Genomic DNA, 22,790 nt, shown 5'->3' with positions numbered 1-22,790 from the left:
TCAATCAATAGAAAAAGAGGGAATCCTCCCTAACTCATTTTATGAGGCCAACATAATCCTGATACCAAAGCCTGGCAGAGACACAACAAAAAAAGAGAATTTTAGACCAATATCCCTGATGAACATCGATGCAAAAATCCTCAATAAAATACTGGCAAACCGAATCCAGCAGCGCATCAAAAAGCTTATCCACCATGATCAAGTGGGCTTTATCCACGAGATGCAAGACTAGTTCAACATACGCAAATCGATAAACGTAATCCAGCGTATAAACAGAACCAAAGACAAAAACCACGTGATTATCTCAATAGACGCAGAAAAGGCCTTTGACAAAATTCAACAGCCCTTCATGTTAAAAACTCTCAATAAATTCGGTATTGATAGAACGTATCTCAAAATACTAAGAGCTACTTATGACAAACCCACAGCCAATATCATACTGAATGGGCAAAAACTGGAAGCATTCTGTCTGAAAACTGGCACAAGACAGGGATGCCCTTTCTCACCACTCCTATTCAACATAGTGTTGGAAGTTCTGGCCAGGGCAATCAGGCAGGAGAAAGAAATAAAGGATATTCAATTAGGAAAAGAGGAAGTCAAATTGTCCCTGTTTGCAGATGACATGATTGTATATTTAGAAAACTCCATCGTCTCAGCCCAAAATCTCCTTAAGCTGATAAGCAACTTCAGCAAAGTCTCAGGATACAAAATCAGTGTGCAAAAATCACAAGCATTCTTATACACCAATAACAGAGAGCCAAATCATGAGTGAACTCCCATTCACAATTACTTCAAATAGAATAAAATACCTAGGAATCCAACTTACAAGGGATGTGAAGGACCTCTTCAAGGAGAACTACAAACCACTGCTCAGTGAAATAAAAGAGGACACAAACAAACGGAAGAACCTTCCATGCTCATGGATAAGAAGAATTCATATACTGAAAATGGCCATACTGCCCAAGGTAATTTATAGAATCAATGCCATCCCCATTAAGCTACCAATGACTTTCTTCACAGAATTGGAAAAAACTACTTTGAAGTTCATATCGAACCGAAAAAGAGCCTGCATTGCCAAGACAATCCTAAGCCAAAAGAACAAAGCTGGAGGCATCACACCACCTGACTTCAAACTATACTATAAGGCTACAGTAACCAAAACAGCATGGTACCGGTACCAAAACAGAGATATATACCAATGGAACAGAGCCCTCAGAAATAATACCACACATCTACAACCTTCTGATCTTTGACAAACCTGACAAAAACAAGAAATGGGGAAAGGATTCCCTATTTAATAAATGGTGCTGGGAAAACTGGCTAGCCATAATGTAGAAAGCTGAAACTGGATCTCTTCCTTACACCTTATACAAAAATTAATTCAAGATGGATTAGAGATTTAAATGTTAGACCTAAAACTATAAAAACCCTAGAAGAAAACCTAGGTAATACCATTCAGGACATAGGCATGGGCAAGGACTTCATGTCTAAAACACCAAAAGCAATGGCAACAAAAGCCAAAATTGACAAATGGGATCTAATTAAACTAAAGAGCTTCTGCACAGCAAAAGAAACTACCATCAGAGTGAACAGGCAACCTACAGAATGGGAGAAAATTTTTGCAATCTACTCATCTGACAAAGGGCTAATATCCAGAACCTCCAAATAACTCAAATTTACAAGAAAAAACCAACCCCATCAAAAAGTGGGCAAAGGATATGAATAGACACTTCTCAAAAGAAGACATTTATGCAGCCAACAGACACATGAAAAAATGCTCATCATCACTGGCCATCAGAGAAATGCAAATCAAAACCATAATGAGATACCATCTCACACCAATTAGAATTGCGATCATTAAAAATCAGGAAACAACAGGTGCTGGTGAGGATGTGGAGAAAGAGGAACACTTTTACACTGTTGGTGAGACTATAAACTAGTTCAACCATTGTGGAAGACAGTGTGGCGATTCCTCAAGGATCTAGAACTAGAAATACCATTTGACCTAGCCATCCCATTACTCGGTATATACCCAAAGGATTATAAATCATGCTGCTATAAAGACACATGCACACATATGTTTACTGCAGCACTATTCACAATAGCAAAGACTTGGAACCAACCCAAATGTCCATCAATGACAGACTGGATTAACATGGCACATATACACCATAGAATACTACACAGCCATAAAAAAGGATGAGTTCATGACCTTTGTAGGGACACGGATGCAGTTGGAAACCATCATTCTCAGCAAACTATCACAAGAACAGAAAACTAAACACCGCATGTTCTCACTCATAGGTGGGAAATGAACAATGAGAACACTTGGACACAGGAAGGGGAACATCACACACCGGGGCCTGTTGTGGGATGGGGGGATGGGGGAGGGATAGCATTAGGAGATATATCTAATGTAAATGACGAGTTAATGGGTGCAGCACACCAACATGGCACATGTACACATATGTAACAAACCTGCACGTTGTGCACATGTACCCTAGAACTTAAAGTATAATAAAAAAAAATGATCAAAAGAAAAGAATAGGCATTCAAGAAGAAAACCCAACAGGATCAATAAACATAAGAAAAGATGCTCACTGGCCAAGAGTGGCAGCTCACGCCTGTAATCCCAGTACTTATGGAAGCTGAGGCAGGAGGACTGCTTGAGCCCAGGAGCTTGAGACCAACCCGGGCAACACAGCAAGACTCTGTCTCTATTTTAAAAAAAAAAAAAAGTTTTGGATTTTAGAGCATTTCGGATTTTGGATTAGGAATGCTATACTTGTACTACAAGATATTAAAAAAGAAAGGTACTGTGAATTAGGCTACCTTACATCTACTTCTGACTCTACTAGTTTTCTTACTTAACTTTAGACTCTGTGGCTTTAGTTTCTTCATTTGTTTAGAAAGAATTCACATACTTCCTGATTTTAAAACTTATTATAGGCTGGGCGCAGGGGCTCATGCCTATAATCCCAGCACTTTGGCAGGCCAAGTCGGGCAGATTACCCTGAGGTCAGGAGTTTGAGACCAGCCTGGTCAACATGGTGAAACCCCGTGTCTACTAAAAATAGAAAAAATTAGCTGGGCATGGTGGTAGGCAGCTGTAATCCCAACTACTCAGGGGACCTTGGCAGGAGAATTGCTTGAATCTGGGAGGCAGAGGTTGCAGTGACCTGAGAAGGTACCACTGCACTCCAACCTGGGCAACAGAGCGAGACTCTGTCTCAAAAATAAATAAATAAATAAATAAACTTATTACAAAGCTATAGTAATTAAATGTGTAATACTGGCCTAAGGACACACATATAGAAAAATGAGATAAAAGTTAGAGTCCAGAAATAAACCATCGAATTTATGGTCAGTTGATTTTCAGAAAGGATACCAAGACAATTCAATGGAAAAAGAACAGTCTTTTCAACAAATGTTGCTCAGACAATGGATATCCACAAGCAAAATAATAAAGTTGTACCCCAATCCGTTACACTGTAAACAAAATGAACTCATAATGGGTCATAGGGCTGGGCATGGTGGCTCACGCATGTAATCCCAGCACTCTGGGAGGCTGAGGCAGGAGGATTACCTGAGCCTAGGAGTTTGAGACCAGCCCACAAACAAAGTGAGACCCTGTCTCCACCAAAAAATAAAAATAAAAATAAATAAATAAAATTAGCTGGGCATGGTTGTGGTCTCAGTTGCTTGGGAGCTAAGGCAGTAAGAGAGCATGAGCCCAGGAGGTTGAGGCTGCAGTGAGTCATGTTTGTGCCTCTGCACTCCAGCCTGAGCAACAGAGTGAGGCCCTGCCTTAAAAAAAAAAAAAAAAAAGTATCAAAGGCCTAAAGAAAGAGCTCAGATGGGATGATTTCTGGGATATGTTTTCTAGCAATAAAATTTATGGTTATATGAAAAAAAATTCATTAACTATTAATTCATTCTATAAACACTTATTGCTTATCTACGATGTGGCAGTCATTATGTTATGTGCTGGCAAGATGTGTATTATAAAATTCTTGTCTTTAAGGACCTCCCAAAATAATGGGGAGACAGAAAAAGTTTAAAATGATGTAGTAATAGCAGAGAGGTAAATATAGTGATATGACTCCTATGGCTTCAACTTCTATCCATATATAACAACTCTCCCCAAATTCCAGACTCAAATATCCAACTGCTACTAAAATCTCCACTTTACTAGTGAGTTACATTTATCCTTTCTACTTCTTCATCTTTTTTTTTTTTTTTTTTTTTGAGATGGAGTCTCGCTCCCACTGCACCAGGCTGGAGTGCAGCGGCACCATCTTGGATCACTGCAATCTCCACCTCCCGGGTTCAAGTGATTCTCCTTCCTCAGCCTCCCGAGTAGCTGGGATTACAGGTGTGTGCCACCAGGCCTGGCTAAATTTTTTTGTATTTTCAGTAGCAATGGGGTTCCGCCATGTTGGTCAGGCTGGTCTCGAACTCCTGACCTCAGGTGATCTACCCGCCTCAGCCTCCCAAAGTGCTAGGATTATAGGCGTGAGACACCACGCCTGGCCTTCTTCATCCTTAAGATCTGAATATCAGTAAGGTTACATACATGACTGTGAAATAAGTCCATCTGAAACATAAAGATAAACCAGATGTGTTTTAGAATTTTGAGATTTTTGGAATGTTAACTGGGTACCTTATCTCAGTTTACAGGGGAACAACACTCTGTAATCAAATGCAGTAACATTTTAGAGCTAAACATCTACTGATTGAGATAAATAAAGATCATAATAGCTTTGCGTCAGTTTAGGTCAGGTTTTGCCCATTCTCAATATTCTCCAATCAGTTAAAAAAAATCGTTTGTTTTCTAAGAGGCTTTTGGATTTTAGAATCCAAAGAGATGAGGAATTATCACTCAAGTTCTTCTAGTCTTCCATTAAGATGCCTCAAATAAAATGTAATCAGGGCCAGGTGCGGTGGCTCACGCCTGTAATCCCAGCACTTCGAGAGCCGAGGTAGGTGCATCACTTGAGGCTGGGGTTCCAGACCAGCCTAGCCAACATGGCAAAACCCTATCTCTACTAAAAATATAAAAAAATTAGCTGGGTGTGGTGGCACATGCCTATAATCCCAGCTGCTCAGGAGGCTAAGGCACAAGAATCACTTGAGCCTGGGAGGTTGCAGTGAGCTGAGGCTGTGCCAGTGCACTACAGACTGGGTGACAGAGTGAGACACTGTCTCCAAAAAAAAAAAAAAGCAATCACCCTGTAAAGACTCTCATCTTCACTCATCTGAGTTTCCGACAAGGCTTCCTACTTCCAATTTATTCTCTATTCTGTCAGAGTGATTCTTCTAAAATGCAAATCTGATTGTGCCGACATTTTTCAATAACATACTATTGTTTAAAAGGATCCAGCTCAAACTTTGTGCAAGATATACAAAACTACCTATACATGATCCCGCCCAGTTTGCCTCTTTTGGCTCATCTTCGACCATTTTGTTTTGTTTGTTTTCTTGAGACAGAGTCTCACTCTGTCGCCCAGGCTGGAGTGCAGTGGTGCGATCTTGGCTCACTGCAATCACTGCCTCCTGGGTTCAAGTGATTCTCCTTCCTCAGCCTCTCCTGCCTCAGCCTCCTGTGTAGCTGGAGTTATAGGTGCACACCACCAAGCCTGGCTAATTTTTGTATTTTTAGAAGATACAAGATCTGAATATCAGTAAGGTTACATACATGACTGTGAAATAAGTCCATGGTTTCACTAAGATGGTTTCACCGTGTTGGCCAAGCTGGTCCGGAATTCCTGACCTCAAATGATCCACCTGCCTCGGCCTCCCAAAGTGCTGGGATTACAGGTATGAGCCACCGTGCCTGGCCATCTTTGACCATTTTGGCTCTTCTAATTGTAGTGATGTCCTCCTCAATTCTGAGCTTTTACACATGCTGCTCCCTCTGCCTAATTCCTTCTCTTACTTTAGATCTTGATTAAATGTTACCTCCTAAGAAGGGCAATTCTGACCATAGTAACCAAAGTAACTTCTCAGCGGGTAACATTTAATCAAGACCTAAAATAGGAGAAGGAACTAATCAAGTAGTGGTGAATAGGATTAAGGAATAGTACACAAAGGTCCTAAGATAGATGGGAAAGAGTCATGTTCTTCAATCTGGGAGATGACCATTGAGGCCTACCCAAAGTAAATGGGGGCAATTTGGCATGAAATGAGAGAGGGGTGAGATTGTGCATGGCCTTAGGAGACATGATTAGGAGACTGGATTTTAAGTTTCTGTAATAAAAGTTTCCGTAATAAGTTTTGGAAAGTTTTAATTTGGGAAGTGACATGATTTAATTTATATTTTAAGATCATTTTTCTGATGATATGGAAAATGGGTTGGAAAGGAACAAGAGGGAAAGCCAAGAGCCTGGTTAGGAGTCTTTACCAGTGGTCCAAGTAAAAGATAGCTAGAGTGATGATGGTAGAGATGGAGAAATATGGACAGGTTCAATATATATTTTGGTTAATACATGTTTCTGAAAATATGTTAAACATGATGACATGATGGTATACATAATTTGGGGTGTATAAACATTAGGTTATAACTAGACCATCAAATTAGTGATTTACTGATTATGAATTGTTTGGATGAGACAAATTGATTAAAGCAGTAGACTTGGTGGTATGGAGACATGGCAAAGATCACAAAGCTAGTTAGGGATACACTGTTAATGGACATGATGGCAGGACAGCAGTGTTCTAGCTTGAACAAATGAGTAAATAGCAATGAAATAAAGAAGAGCTGAATCGGGGCTGGAGAAGTAAAGTTCAATTGTAGATAGTTTGTTTGAGAAGTCAGTGAAACGTCCACCTGGAGATTGTTAGGTAAGCAGCAAAATACTGTGTAGCTCAGAGGGGATTCTGGGATGATGACAGTAGCTGCTATGTCCCTTCAATCCACGGCTATGGATAAGATTATTTAGGAAGAAATTGAAGAGAGAAAAAGGACCAGGACCAAGTGCTGAGAAACCTCCAAATTTAGAGGTCAAATGGAGGAAAAGTTTGAAAAGCAGACTGAGGAGAATAAGCTTCTAAGGTAAGAGAAAAGTCAGAAAAAGGTGGAGTCATAAAGCCCAAGGAGAAGAGTCTTCCAAGGAGGAAATGGTCAAATATGTCCAATTGGCTGAGAGAGCTTATTCAAGAGGATGAAAGAAAAACAACCACTGGGTTAAAATATGTAACACCTTGGGGTGACACTGACAAAAGTTTTAAGGAAGGAGTGGAAGCCAGACCCAAGCAGGTTAAAGAATAAATGGAATGTGAAGAAGTAACTAATAATGAAGTTGTACCTGTAAGGTAGTCCCACTCTGAATTATTATGAATTATTATGAAATGAATTATTATGAATTATTATGAAAAATTAATGAGACTACCATTTATTTTTCTTTCTGGCATTCCTGAGTTTTTTTTTAAAATTTTTCTTTCCTCCTTCTTTCCTGACAATGTTTTGAACTTACTAGTTATAACCAGTGGTTCTTACAAGTCACAGATCATAGTGAAGAAGCCAGCTGTCAACCAATCTATTTAAGAGCTTTTCAACCTGAGGAAACTGATTTAAGAAAAAAACAAGATACCCTGTATATATATGTGTATATATATATATATGTGTGTGTGTATATATATGTGTGTGTATATATATGTATGTATGTATATGAGACTATTGCAGAAGCTGCTAATCTCTATTACAGAAATAGGCAAATGACATGTTTGACCAAAGGATTTAGTCTTCTCTCTTAATTATTCAATTTCTTTTTCGTATCTTGTTCAAATTATCACTATTAAAGATTTTGGGAATTATTTTCGTAGGCAGAGCAGAGCAGGATGATGTGGAAGATAAAGAAATGTGATATCTGGATGGATGCTAGTCTTTGAATATCACTAGCTGGCTTGTAAGTATAATGGAGTAAGTTCATCTTGCCATCTGGCTAATGTAAAATGGAAAGCTGAGGTACTTGCCAATAAGAACTGTAGAACTGAATGAATTCAATAAGGTTTAGATCAGCAACACTTGATCATCAAACATTTCCAGTTTCTAAATACAGGTCCACTGTCAGTCAAGCTGTGAGTTCCAGAATTACTAACTTCAAAAAAACAGATCTGGGGCCGGGCATGGTGGCTCATGCCTGTAATCCCAGCATTTTGGGAGGCCAAGGTGGGTGGATCACCTGAAGTCAGGAGTTCGAGACCAGCCTGACCAACACGGTGAAACCCCATCTCTACTAAAAAATACAAAAAAAAAATTAGCCGGGCATGGTGGTGGACGCCTGTAATCCCAGCTACTTGGAAGCTGAGGCAGGAGAATTGCCTGAATCCAGGAGGCGGAGGTTGCAGTGAGCCGAGATCACGCCATTGCACTCCAGCCTGGGCGACAAAACAAGACTCCGTCTCAAACAAACAAAAAACAGATCTGTAGGCCTCAACCATAGAGATTTTCATTATGCAGATGTGAGGTGAGATCCAGGAATCCGCATTTCTAAAAAAGCTCCCCAGGATTTCTGATATACAGTTAGACTGCAGCAGTTGATACTGAAGAGTCCCCAAACTTATAGGCAATAATTTGTTGCTAAGGTAAGAAGACAGAGGTATAGAATCATGAAATTTTAGCACCTGGAAGACTTTCCAGAGAATGACAAGTTGAAACTTGCTTTTTTTTTTTTTTGAGACAGGGTATCCCTGTGTCACCCAGGCTAAAATGCAGTGGCACAATCTTACTGTGCCTCAACCTCACTGCAGACTCAACCTCCAAGGCTCAATCAATCCTCCCACCTCAGCCTTCCAAGTAGCTGGGATTACAGGCGTGAGCCACCATGCCCAGCTAATTTTTAGTCTTTTTGGTAGAGATAGGGTTTTGCCATGTTGCCAAGGCTGGTCTCAAATTCCTGAGCTCGGACAATCTGCTCACCTTGGCCTCCCAGTGTTCTGGTATTACTGGTGTGAGCCACTATGCCTGATCAGAAATCCCTATTTTTTTCAGTCAGGAAGATTAAGAGTCCTGATTAGTTCACAGTCACACCAATCATGGCTAGATCTTTTGCCTTCTAGCATTCCCATTACACATGCTACTTTCTGTTCCTTAACTTATATTAGGTAATAGCTCTTTAAACAGATATATTTTAATTTACATAAAAGCATTAACTACTTTTTCTACTTTATTGCACCCTATAAAAGCGGATAGAGTTGGAACTCAGTGAATGCTTGCTGAAAGAAGGAAATGTGCATTCTTGTCTACAGGTGTTTTCACAGCTGCAGGGACATTTATAAAGCTTCCCCAGGTCTCAGTCATCAAAAAAGATGAAGACCATGGCTTTTATATTACATCATTTCTCATAGAGGGAATGCTTGATACATGACATGCGAAAGCAGGATCACTGTCTCAGGTAAAGGAACTACTAAAAGAACTATGAATACTTGGAGTCACTGAGTCAGGTTAAAGTTTCCAGGTAGTGGGAATCTATAAAAGAGAACTGAAAAGTTGCTTCAGGGACAAATGGAGGGAAAAAATAGTCAACCTTCCATTTAGAACGTGAGCTAACATCACAGCTGTTACTCTGATGGTAATTCCTGCCTACTATTTATACACTGAGTTAAGACAAAGTACAACATGACAAAATGTTCTAAACACAATGCAAAATGAAGTTCAATAGGTGAAATTAAAAATTTTCTTTCTAAAGTAGGAAAGATGTACAAAAACCACAAAAATGAAATAAAAGGAAGATATAAAGAATTTCTAAATGAGTAATTAAGTGCTAAACTAAGGCAAGACACTATGAAAAGGAAAAGAATTTCAAAGACTAAAACATAAAGGGTAAAAGTCTAGGAAGACTAGAGGTCTAACATATAAAAAGTTAAAAGCAAAAGAGACACACACACAACACCTAAATAGGTATCAGCTAAGATAAGTGCAAAAATTGAACAAAAACTAGAAAAACTGAGTAAAATTAGATTAAAAAGTTTCTAAAATGAGAAGAATCTGCCCAAGTGTCCATCAATAGAAGAATGGATAAACAAAATGTGGTTTATACATACAAAGGAATATTATTCAACTATAAAAAGAAATGAAGTTATGATACATGCATACAACACAGATGAACTTTGAAAGCATTATGCTAAGCCACTGAATTGCATACTTTAAAATGGATCAAGTGGAAAAATTTTGTTATACATATATTTTATCCAAAGAAAGGAGGAAGTCAAAACATACTAAAAGAAGAATCAGTATGCGACAAAACCAGAAATTAAAATAAAAAAATAAAAAATATATTAAAATCATAAATATGTGAAATTATTGCAAGAATACCACCCCCAAATATCATTAAGGAACCTAAGGAACACAAGAAGTAAAAGGTAGGAGAGGGAAGTCAAAGCAGCAGCAGCACAATTAGATAATTTAATCTCAAGTAAGTAGGATGACCATATAATTTACCATCCTAACCAGGACATATTTGAGAGGAAAGGGGACACTATTAATAATTACACAGGGACAACAGGTGTAGGCTGGAGCTGTCCCAGGCATAAGTGGATACGTGGTCACTCTCTATATAAGGGCAATCAGGTCCTCAAGGTTGAGTTCACGCCCACAGCTTGGGGTCTGGCAGAAGTACAACACTCCGACAGTGTCTTCCTGAAGGACTCAAGTGGTCAAAAACGCAAGACTGGTTTTCATTTTTTTACAGAGAAATAAAACACAATTCATGGCCTTTACTGAAGTGTACTGATTCGTGATTCATAAAACAATGGGCATATCATGAGATTTTATTAAGAGCTGTAATTTAGTGTTCTTGAAATTTTAGAAGGCTGAATTATACTTTGAAATGCACTGGCAGGCATACTAAGGAAGTCCTGAGGTGAATCATTTTATATAAACCTACATTTTTATATATTACATTAGAGCCCTACAAATATATGTATACACTCTTTTTTTTTTCTTTTTTTGAGACAGAGTCTCCCTGTCACCCAGGCTGGAGTGCTGTGGTGTGATCTCAGCTCACCGCAACCACTGCCTCCCTGGTTCAAGAGATTCTCCTGCCTCAGCCTCCCAACTAGCTGGGATTACAGGTGGGTGCCATGACGCCCGATTAATTTTTGTATTTTTAGTAGAGACAGGGTTTTACTATTTGGCCAGGTTGGTCTCGAACTCCTGACCTCAGGTGATCTGCCTGCCTTGATGGATATACTCGTTTATACTTACATTTGACTAGAGACAACTGAGACTTGATAATTTGAAAAATCAAGTTAGAATTACTGAGAAAATTAGTAGCTCTGATGTTCTACCCATTATTTTTAAACTAAAATTAATCTTAATGACCTACAAATAGGTTAACTTAAACAGTCCATACCTTACATGAGAAGCTCCGACTTGGGATGTTTCTTGCTAACTCTGATATCTTGGGTTTATTCTGAAGACACTTGGTTAGGTGATATTTTTTCAATTTTATTCTATTGTAATAATGATCAGCGAAGTTATAGTGATTCAAATGCTGTTTCTGCATGCATTTTCCAAGGTGAGGAATACTATACTTCAAAGCTTGGAGAAATAATTTGGTCTTCTGCTGCATGATACCAAAGTCCCTGGTTTATGCTCCTTTTGGGGCTGCCAGCACACGAATGATTTTATAGGTATGATTACAGAGTAGTGGGTTCTCAGAGTATCTAAGATCAGCAGTTCTCATTGCTCCTTTTCAGGGCCATGCCCCGCTTAGGTTATGAGTAACTTCAGACAGCTGATAACTTAGGCTAACTAAATCTAAAAACGTGTGTAAGTTAAAGTTTCATTCAAATCATACTTCTTGGCAGATGTGACTTAAATGTCTCATTTGTAAAATTAATCCTATCAGGCTCAAACTATGCAGCACTGATTCTGGCACACATAGGGGCAAACTAAAACAAAAAACAAAACAAGAAACAAAATAAAAATTTGCAAATAAGTACACAGACTTAATGGGATATCTCAGGAACTCAGGGCTGTAAAAGGTAAAAAGCCTTTGGTCTTACATAATTATGAACATATCTTTGGTATGTATGTGGAAGATAAACTGGAAAAGCCTAATTATTTAATAAAGGTGGGGGAGGGAAGATTAATTATTGTTGAGTGTTAACTAAGTGCCAGGTGCTTTTATCTTGTCTAATTTAAATTTTATATGGACTTGATAAATTAGATACTACAATGCACATTTTACAAGTTGCCAAACTGTGGCTGTGGGAGGTTCTAAGCAACTGTTCCAGGTCACTTGGACAGTAAGCTATACAGCAAAAATTCCAATTTGTTTTGGTTCCAAAAATTGGAAAACTCAACTATAGATTTTAACGTTAAAAAGGTATTTAGTGCTTTAATTAAAAACAACAAAAAAACCCTGCAAGATGCACAAATAAAATGTGAGGCCATCTCTGGTTTGTCAGGAGGTAGCTTTTATTAACCTTGAGAGCTAATAAGTAGTTAAGAGTCAGAGAGACCTGGGTTGAGGTCTTAGCTCCAACACTTAACTGTGTCTCTGGGCCTCAGTTTCCTTATCTGCAAAAATGAAATGACAACATTTACCTTCTAGGGTTGTTGTTGTAAAAACAAAATGAGGCAGTTTAATGTTAAGACCATACAGTGCCTGGCACGTAGTGACCACTCAATAAATGGCAGTTGCTGTGATTTACGTCAGGAATAATCTAGGTCTATTGCACACAGCTGAACGTCATTATGGACGTCTTCCACAAAACACCCCCTGGTATCAAAGGTAGAAGGCTGCGTCAAATTTACCATAGATCAGATGCGCTACGACGCCCCCGCCCCCTTTAATCCCTTTCCATGTCGCAGCAAAATAATGGGTGATTGGGGGTAGAGAAGCAACACTAGTTTACTAGCCGACACTAGTAAAAAAAAAAAAAAAAAAAAAAAAAAAAAAAAGGGGAAAAAAGACCCGAATAACAAGGGCCTGCAAAGGTCCTACATCACCACGTCCCCACAGCCTTTATCCATCCTTCATCCTCAAGGAGAAGACAGTATGCAAGGCTAGGATGGGGGTGGGGTAGATAAACGGGTGTTCTCGGGAGAACCTATTCGTTTTCCCCATGCAACTCTCCACCCCAGGGATGAGGCGATCTGAATGCAACAGGGAGAGGGACCAGGTGACACGCACGCAGTGCTGGGCCATGAGTCAAAAAGCGAGGACCTGGGGACTGAGGGGTGGGTGGCTGGGTGTGGGGAGGAAGGGGAGAAGGGAAGAGACCAGTACACTCCCCATACATACGCAAATTGAGAGAATCAGTCCGGCTCTGGACACAAACCAGTGAAGGCAGGCCGGAGAACCTGAAGCTCTCAGAGAGGACCAGATGTCACCGCAGGTACGTCCAGCCGAAGTCTGCGTTCCGCAGCCCACAGAACGACAACCTACCCAGAGCCGCCTAGAGCTGGTTTGCAGCACGCCGAGCTACGTAACCTCAGTCTACCACGAGCAACAGGCAGATTTCGCCATCTTTGTTGTGGTCAAGGATTCTTCTGGCGTTCCTGGGTTCTTTAGTCTCAAAATATATAAGACTCTTTGTTCTTTGCTAGTCGTCTGAGCTCGAGATGAAGCAGAGAAGACTAAGACAATGAGGAACAGCGTTCCAGTAGCCCTGCCACATTTCTCTAACCCTCTGGTCCGCCCTCACTCAAGATGGCTACCAGCAAAATGGTGCAATGACGTGACAGCGCGGCCCTGGTTGCCAAGGAGATGCGAGTACCGGAAATGCGGAATTCGGGGAGGGCGCGCATGCCTGGGTCGTTGCGGTGGGGGGGGCGGGGGGCGGGCGTCACAGGTCCTGACAGGGAAGAAGTTGGCAGGTCCTGGCAGGGGACGAGCTGCGGTGGCGGCACCTCCGGGTATGGAAGGCTCCAGTGAGATGGAGTCGCGAGTCGCGGACGCTGGGGCCGGTGAGACTGCGAGAGCAGCGGGCGGCCGTCCGGCAGTTGGCTGCACCACTCGGGGGCCCGTAGTCTCGGCGCCCCTGGGAGCCGCCCGGTGGAAGCTCCTGCGGCAGGTAGGGGAGAACCTGCTCGCCTCACCTTTGCCTCTGGTCACTCCCCTCTCACGTACCGGGGGAGCGACCGTTCGCAGTTCTTTCCTCTTGGCAGTTCTGGGAGTCCCTTCTCAGTTTGCCGGGAGCCACCTGCGAAGCTCCCCCTCGCTTCACCTAAGTGTCCCATCCAAGAGGAGGAATAGGTGGGGTTGGATGAGGAGGAAGACAGCCAAGGCTGAGCTCCTGGGAAACTCAGATCGAAGTAGAGGAACCCCTTCTGTACATTTTTGTGCGTCTGGGGGACTTTTCCCCTTCTCGCCAGTCTCCGGTGCGCCCGCCGCTCCCCACTGCTCTTTTCCTGCTTCTGTTTTGCCTCCTTCCCCAGGTTTCTTCTAGCTTAACTCCCAGCCTGGTTCTAGTTACTGATGTTCTTCTGCACCCTCTGGCCCCGTCTTTTGCCCAGCGTGGTTGACTGTGCCGGGACTGAGGCGCGGCACGCGTTCCCTTGGCATCTTCCGTACAGCGGAGCGTGCAAGGAGTAGGAAGAGCTGACCTCCTCTCCCACCGAGGTCTCAAAGTTCAATGATTATCTTGTAGTTTGAAGTGATCAGCGAGATTCTCCGTGTCCAAAGTGGTTTAGTCAAAATGTGTTCGTTTGTTGAATGATGGTATCTTCTGGTACTTCAAAGTTTCTGCTGTTACTTAGAACTTCTCTCGTGCAAGCTTGACGGAAGTTCTGATTTATGATCACTCACATTCTTCGCTCACTTCTTGAAGTTAATTTAAGTCTGGTTATTGTTTTTACATACCAGTGTTATGCCTCTGCCTGAAGTTTTCTGCCTAAAGCTTTACTCAGGAGGACATTTTTCCATTTCTGACAGTTGTGTTTGGAAGGGTTTCCCAGCTATTGCCACTTTACTTGAGATTGTGCTTTTAGTATTTTGAGGGTCACTTTGTTTGCAGTTGCCTTGAGTCACCTTTTCATACAGTGGTCTTTTAGCGCTTTTGGAGTTATGAGTTAAGTAGATCATCAGAGTTAATTAAAATTTATTTGCTGATGCATTGACAGTCTTTCCAGACCAGTAATGATCTGGTTTTGCTATTGTTACAAATGGTATTACAGGATAAGAAAATGCATGTCCTCACAGATCATCATAGGAAGTACCTATAATAAAGTAAACATCTGATTTTTTTTTTGTTTTTAATAGTGACCACTGAAATGAGATCTTGGACTCAACCCTCCTCCTCGCACCCCGCCCCCCCGCTTTTTTTTTTGAGATGGAGTTTCGCTCTTGTTGCACAGGCTGGAGTGCAATGGCTGCCATCTCGGCTCACTGCAACCTCCGCCTCCCGGGTTCAAATGATTCTCCTTCTTCAGTCTCCCTAGCAGCTGGGATTACAGGCATGCACCACCACACCTGGCTTTTTTTTTTTTTTTTTTTTTTTTTTTTAAAGTAGAGACGGGGTTTCTCCATGTTGGTCAGGCTGGTCTGGAACTCCCGACCTTAGGTGATCCACCCACCTCGGCTTCCCAAAGTGCTGGGATTATAGGCGTGAGCCACAGTGCCCGGCCCCCTCCCGTTTTTTTTGTTTTGTTTTGTTTTGTTTTGATACAGAGTCTTACTATGTTATCCAGGCGGGAGTGCAGTGGTGCAATGTTGACTCTCTGCAGCCTCTGCCTCCCTGGTTCAAGCAATTCTCCCTTACTCAGCCTCCCGAGTAACTGGGATTACAGGCGCTCACCATCACACCCGGCTAATTTTTGTATTTTTAGTAGAGACGGAGTTTCGCCATTTTGGCCAGGCTGGTCTCGAACTCTTGACTTCAGGTGATTCACCTGCCTTGCCTCCCAAAGTGCTGGGATTACAGGCCTGAGCCACTGTGCCTGCCGCGCCCACCACCCCCCCGACTTCTTTTTTTTTTTTTTTTTTTTTTGAGACAGAGTCTTGCTCTGTTGCCCAGGCTGGAGTGCAGTGGCTGGATCTCAGCCCAGCCATTCTCCTGCCTCAGCCTCCCGAGTAGCTGGGACTACAGGCACCCACCACCTCGCCCGGCTAGTTTTTTGTATTTTTTTAGTAGAAACGGGGTTTCACCGTGTTAGCCAGGATGGTCTCGATCTCCTGACCTCGTGATCCGCCCCTCTCAGCCTCCCAAAGTGCTGGGATTACAGGCTTGAGCCACCGCGCCCGGCCTTTTTTTTTTTTTTTTTTTTTTTTTTTTTTAAATAAATGAGCTAGGGTCTTACTTGTTGCCCAGGCAGGTAACTCCTGGGCTCAAGCAATCCTCCCACCTCATCCTCCTGAGTAGTTGGGATTACAGGGGTATGCCATGATGCCTGGCTTTCAGTGATTCTTAGTGTAGTAAAAGCTACAGCATTTACGTTCATTATAAATTGCGGTCTAAATGAGAACAGTGACAAGTTTCAGCTGTGGCTGTTACATGACCTCCCCACACGTTCTGACATTGAGACTTTTGGTATACATCTGCCTGCTTGGAGTCTTTTTATCTTCTCTACTTGGTGAATGATTGTTCATTCTTCACACTTCCATTTCAAACTACTCTTCTGTGAAGCCATCCCTAATGCCTCTGGGCTAAGTTAAACCCTCAGCCCACTCTACTAGTGAGCCCCTTATATTATTTTATGATCATGTGATCAGGGTCTCTCTTTATTACTAGAACGGGCATTCTCCCTGGGAAAAGGTGATGTTTTATTAGTTTATATCCTCTGCATCTAGCACAGGACCTGGTTAATTGGTTTTTAGTAGATGTTGTTAAGTGTCTGTGGAAAGCCTGAGAGTAAGGTCAGTCTTTAAATGGCGCATAGCACCTAGTCCTTAGTGTATTTTATCAGTAAGTTATTGCTCAGTAAGAACCACAACATCACAGTGGCATACAGCAGTTAATATTTGTTTTGTTGGTGCATGTGGGGACCACCTGGGAGCTGACTGACATAGGCTGTAGTCACCTGGGTATCTCTATGATGCACATGTGGTCCATATGTCTCTAATCTTTGGACTAGTGGGCTAAAGTCCTCATGGTGATAGCAGAGGTATAAGAGCAAGCCCAACCACAGAAACACATTTTAAACCCCTGCTCACATCATGTGTTTACTTCCTATTGGCCAAAGTCAAGGGGCAGGGAAATACAACTCCTTCCTTGGAGGTGACAAAGAGGAAGTGAATCTTTTTCTATTATAATTTAATCAATCACATATATTAAACATTTACAAGCTCTTAGTAAATGTATTTCAAATGAATGAACCATTCCTATCTTATATGCATCTAGTACTGGAAAACTATAAGGGATCTAAGCAGTGCTAGAGATATATGACTCCTTTTCTCTCTCGTGGGACATCTGCAGAACATCTGCTCTGTCTGCTTGTTTTTTCCTTTACAATTCTGTCTTTCCATTACCCTATAGAGCTCCAGTGCTGTCTCATGGCCTTTTACTTTATGTTAACTGTTCAGTATTTTCTGTGTTTTGTAATTAACAAAACACAGGTTTTGAGAGAAAACCTGGTTGACCTAGTGCATCATTTGGTTCCAGGTTACCTGATAAATTGCCAAAATTTGAGTCAAGCGAGTACTTAAATTAGATGAAGTCTGGAAGTTTATTAATCAATATCAGTAGAGGTTATGGATGTTGTTCTATTTTCCTCTTTGTTGAGTCTCATTACATGTTGACAAAGATGGCCACTGGCAACTCCAGACTTTCATATCCATCCAGCTAGTAATCCAGAAGAAATAACTCTTTTCCCCAACATCCAAATCATTTCCTCCAAAGGACTCTGATAGGCCAAGGTTGGACCAATTGCTATGTCCAGAATGGGGCACTTTGGCTAACCTGGGTCATCAACCCACCCTGTGGCAGGTAAGGTGTAACAACCTCACTAGAATTACATAGAGTGAGGGAGGGGCAGTTCCTAAAAGGAGGTGACGTAGGGCAGATGGAAGAGTAGCAATGACTGTTACACGTGTATTTACAAACCACCTACCGAATGAAAAATCTTGCCTAGAGGTGTGACTACCTGGCTGAAGAATCTGATTATGGAATATTTCACAGTACAATTTATATCAAAGCAGGATGCTTTTACCTGGATTGGCTAATTGAAAAAGTTGGTTAAGAGGTGAATTGTAATAACAATACATATTCCAAGTGAAGTTATTTTCTGAGTGTCAAATCTTTCTAGATATTTATAGTTCTTCAAATGTTTGTAGTTGGCTTCCAATACCTAAATTGATAGTAAACTTTTAAGCAACTTACCTTTATCTTTCTAAAACATTCAACTTGGCTTTTAGGGTAGCGACAACTCCCTTTTAGCTCTATGTTATTAGTTTTGTAATATTTAATTAATGACAAGTTAAATATTTAATTGATGACAAATTTAATTTATTTAATGACAAGTTAAATATTTCATTGATGACAAATTTAATTTGTTATTTTGAAGAACAAGTAGAATAAAAAGGTTTGTGAAGAAGCACAGTTAACTTGGCAAGCATACAACTTGACACTGGCATCAGATGCATCTAAATCTTGATCCAGTCCTAGGTCTGCCACTTGCTGTGCGCTCTTCACTGATCTGTATCAAGTATTTAGATTGTTATGGAATGTATTTTTGTTTCACCTTTATTCTTGACTTTGTTTTATATCCTTACTTTTGCTTTCTTTTTTTCTTTCTCACCCAGTTTTCACAAATGGTATCTTGTGCTGTTCATCTTTTTAAGCCATCTTAAATCCTTTTGGTAATAGGTGTGATGTAAGTCTTCTGTAAGTTGTCGGAATTTGGACAACTTTTTACTTTTCTAACCTCAGTTTTCTCTACACTTAATGGGAGCAATAACATACTTTGGAGGGTTGTTTTGAGTATTTGACATAATATTTGTAAAATGCTTAGCTTGGAATCTGCCACGTCATAGACTCACCATAAATAGTAGCTATTATTATTATTATTATTTGAGACAGAGTCTCACTCCATCACCCAGGCTGAAGTGCAGTGGTGTGATCCTAGCTCACTGCAACTTCCATGTCCTGGGTTCAAACGATTCTTGTGCCTTAGTCTTCCGAGTAGCTGGGACTACAGGTGCACACCACCACGCCTGGCTAATTTTTGTATTTCTTTTTTAGCAGGGATGGGGTTTTGCCATGTTGCCCAGGCTGGTCTCGAACTCCTGAGCTTAAGCATTCTGCCCACCTCAGCCTCCCAAAGTGCTGGGATTACAGGTGTGACCACCATGCCTGGCCTGTTGCTGTGTCTTAAAAATGGGAAACAATATAGCTTCTGCATATAAAGGATAAGGTTTTCTGGTTTTTACTTGCATCCCTGAGCATAGATTCATATATAAATATAGGGATCTGTTTACTGTTCTCCTAACTGTAGGGTAACTGGAATTGGCCATTTTTGTTGGGGGGATCCCAAATGTCAGTATCTACAGGTCTTTTTTTCTTGTTCCAGTATCCCAGAAAGGAAACCAGGTTAAGCATCCGTAATCCAAAAATTCAAGATCTTAAATGCTCCAATATCTGAAACTTTTTGAGAGCCGACATGTTGCCACGAATGGAAAATTCCATGCTTGACCTCATGTAACGAGTTGCAATTAAAATACAATCAAAACTTTGTTTTGTGCATAAAATTATTTTAAAAATTATATAAAATTGCCTTCAGGCCATGTATATAAGGTATATATGAAAAATAAATGAATTTCATTTTTAGACTTGGGTCCCATCCCAAGCCTTCTCTTTATGTTTTGCAAATATTTCCAAATCCAAACAAATCCAATATCTGAACAAATTCAAAATCCAAAACACTTCTGGTTCCATTTTGAATAAGGTGTACTCATTCTATATTGCAATCTCTCTGGCAGATATGACTCGCTGCCTATTATCTAGAAGCTAAGCGAAGGAAAAGGATATTGATCAGAATGAAGAGCCTGTTATACTACTTTAAGCTGTACTTGATGTTTAAGATCAGAACTGTCACTCATCTTCTCTAGAAATGTACCTATCAAAGTTCCATTGTGGGGAAGTGTAGTTGCCTGGTGTTGATGATGTAATCAGGGCATCTAGCTACTCTTCTAAAAGTTTTTCAACCAGTACTTTTGTGTTTAGCCTTACTCCTCTATCCCACTGCTACATCTGGTCTTCATAAGTGTTTCCGTATAGTTATGATCAGTTTAGTTAGTTCTGAAGTAAACAAACATTTCAGGTTAATAAATGGGTCTTCGACTTCCATTGTGTTCAGTTTCATACGTTGTTTACCTAATGGGTTTAGGGACCTTAGGACTTGATGCCTTTTTTTTTTTTCTTCTGATACTTAATCTTTTGACATGAACTTACTTGGCATAGCATTGATATTTGACTAAATGGCTTATTGACTTACTTAGGAGAATGAGAAAATGCCTTGACTAATTCCTTCACCCCAGATAATTTCATTTGAATATTATTTAATTATATAACATGGGTATTTGAAGGAGGTCTTCTAAAAGTGGTAGATGATAAGGTTATAATCTACCTTAAGGTTAACTTGATGGGAGATTTGAGTATCCTCTCAGTTCATAAAACTACAAATATTATTGATGGCCTTAAAATAACTGTATCTTCTTTTTAAAGAAACATCAAAAGTAATTTGACTTGATCTCCTATTGTAATTACTTTTACCTAACATGGATTATATAAATGTCTTATTTGTTCTAAATATGTTGCCTGTTACTTTCATTGAATATTAGCTTGTTGTCATATTGTAGATCATATAGATCATGCAGATCATACTAAACTATGAAAGCCCCTTCCAGTATTATACATGTGGTAACTTAAATTATTTTTTACATTAGTGGTTTATGGTGCCATTACCTTGACATCAGAGTACCTTGGTGCCTTTACCTTGACATCAGAGTAATTTAGACTATAAAAAGGTATTTACTGTTTGGAGTTTAATTGGGCAAGATTGAAGACAATTTATAATATCTACATTTTATATTTTTAAAAATTTAATACTTTGTTTTTTCCTAAGAGTAAACTCTGTTGAGTAGTTTGTTTTTCTTCCTGTTGCCCATAGTTGACAGACAATAATAAGACCCTATATTATTATTATTATTATTATTATTTTTAAACAGAATCTTGCTCTGTTGCCCAGGCTGGAGTACAGTAGTGCAATCTGGCTCAAACAATTCTCATGCCTCCTGTGCCTTCTGCCTCCCAGGCTCAAGCAATTCTCGTGCCTCAGCCTCCCAAGAACCTGGGATTACAGGTGCATGCCGTGCACTACCTAATTCTTGCATTTTTAATAGAGATGGGGTTTCACCATGTTGGCCAGGCTGGTATTGAGCTCCTGGCCTCCAGCGATCTACCCACCTTTGCCTCTGAAAGTGCTGGGATTACAAGCATGAGCCACCATGCCTGGCTAGGACCCTGCGTTTGATTAAGGCTTTTAAACAATTAAAAATAAATAAAACCTTCAAAGAGAGGCTACCTTTTCTGATCCTCCATTTAAAAAACTAACCTTCTGGCCGGGCGTGGTGGCTCAAGCACTTTGGGAGGCCGAGACGGGCGGATCACGAGGTCAGGAGATCGAGACCATCCTGGCTAACATGGTGAAACCCCATCTCTACTAAAAATATAAAAAACTAACTGGGCGAGGTGGTGGGTGCCTGTAGTCCCAGCTACTCGGGAGACTGAGGCAGGAGAATGGCGTGAACCCGGGAGGCGGAGCTTGCAGTGAGCTGAGATCCAGCCACTGCACTCCAGCCTGGGCAATAGAGCGAGACTCCGTCTCAAAGGAAAAAAAAAAAACAAAACTAACCTTCTAAAACTTCTACATTGTATATAAAATTTAAACATATTTTTCTTATGAGATATATTCATACTGATATATTTTCTCAATTGTTTTGATCTCAGTTTGCCCTTCTACACATAAGAATTATGCATTGTTGGAATAAGGGTTCCTTTTTAGAAAATACAAACCACTCTAGCTACTTTAAGCAGAAGGGGGTTTAGCATAGTGAATTAAGTGCTTACAAAATCATTGGAGAAACAGTCTAAGAATGAATCCCAGAACAGCCGAGTCCCAGCACAGTATAAAGCTGAAATTGGCCAACCGAGAGAAATACTGCCTCTACCACAATGAAGAACCTGAAGCTGTCTTCAGGATTACATCACTTTAGCTGTGATCTTTGATGAACAGGAAGCTGCTGTGCCATGACTATAGATTCTAGAAGCATACCTTGCTTCTAGATCTGTACCAGGAGAGGTGATGCCACTTGTGCTTCCTCTCACTCTCCATTAAATTAGAGTCAACACTGGGACCTCTGTTAAAGCTGCTTCAGAAAAACCAAGTATCTTTACAACTATTCTAACCAGCACAAGTTGGTGAATTATAGTTAACACCATCTTTCCTCCTTTCAAATCTCATGTTAGTGCATCTGAATAGTTAAACCAAAATCACACCTGAAACTCTGGCTGCTAAGGATTCCGGGAAATACAGTTTCTAACTTTCCAGCTCTATAAAATAGAAAGGTGTCTTGGAAGCTGGAATGGATAGGTGATGCCAGTTTATCATATTCTGTACAAGCAGAGGTATTAAGAGTATAGGGTCTGTAGTCAGGCAGCTTGTATTTTAACTTTAGGTTTGCCTCTTGTGAACTCTCCGATGTTGGGCAAATTACGTAACTGCCCTGTGTTCTAGTTTTTTCTCTCACGTAATGGGTATCTATCCCATAGTGATGTTTGAGTATTTAATGAAGAATGTGGTAAGACTTGCATTAATTCTTACTCAGACATTTCATATAATTTTC

The 22,790-nt window shown here is 40.6% G+C and overlaps 2 protein-coding genes across 9 annotated transcripts in view; one reads left to right on the top strand and one right to left on the bottom strand.

Annotated features, from left to right (window-relative positions):
* The window catches only part of PREPL (prolyl endopeptidase like), a 52,146-nt gene extending 38,476 nt beyond the window's left edge, over positions 1-13,670 (bottom strand). For 2 of the 8 annotated variants that reach the window (XM_050754096.1, XM_050754098.1), the window contains exons 1-2: positions 13,254-13,391; positions 11,355-11,895 (exon numbers count right to left, since the gene is read on the bottom strand). In XM_050754096.1, the coding sequence (XP_050610053.1) occupies positions 11,355-11,573 (219 nt within the window). In that variant the 5' untranslated portion in view covers positions 11,574-11,895; positions 13,254-13,391. Of the gene's footprint in view, positions 1-11,354; positions 11,896-13,253 lie in introns of all 8 variants that reach the window. The other 6 variants (XM_050754100.1, XM_050754104.1, XM_050754097.1 and 3 more) reach the window with 5 other exon arrangements.
* Positions 13,671-13,751: 81 nt separating this feature from the next.
* Positions 13,752-22,790, top strand: part of CAMKMT (calmodulin-lysine N-methyltransferase) — a 408,960-nt gene continuing 399,921 nt past the window's right edge. The window contains exon 1 of the mRNA XM_050754107.1: positions 13,752-14,025. Coding sequence (XP_050610064.1) covers positions 13,870-14,025 — 156 coding nt within the window. The 5' untranslated portion in view covers positions 13,752-13,869. The remainder of the gene's footprint in view (positions 14,026-22,790) is intronic.

This window comes from Macaca thibetana, chromosome 13 (assembly GCF_024542745.1).
Source record: "Macaca thibetana thibetana isolate TM-01 chromosome 13, ASM2454274v1, whole genome shotgun sequence".
NCBI classification, from domain to species: Eukaryota; Metazoa; Chordata; class Mammalia; order Primates; family Cercopithecidae; genus Macaca; species Macaca thibetana.
Note: the sequence above shows the minus strand (reverse complement) of the source record. Positions and strands in the feature narration are given on the sequence as shown.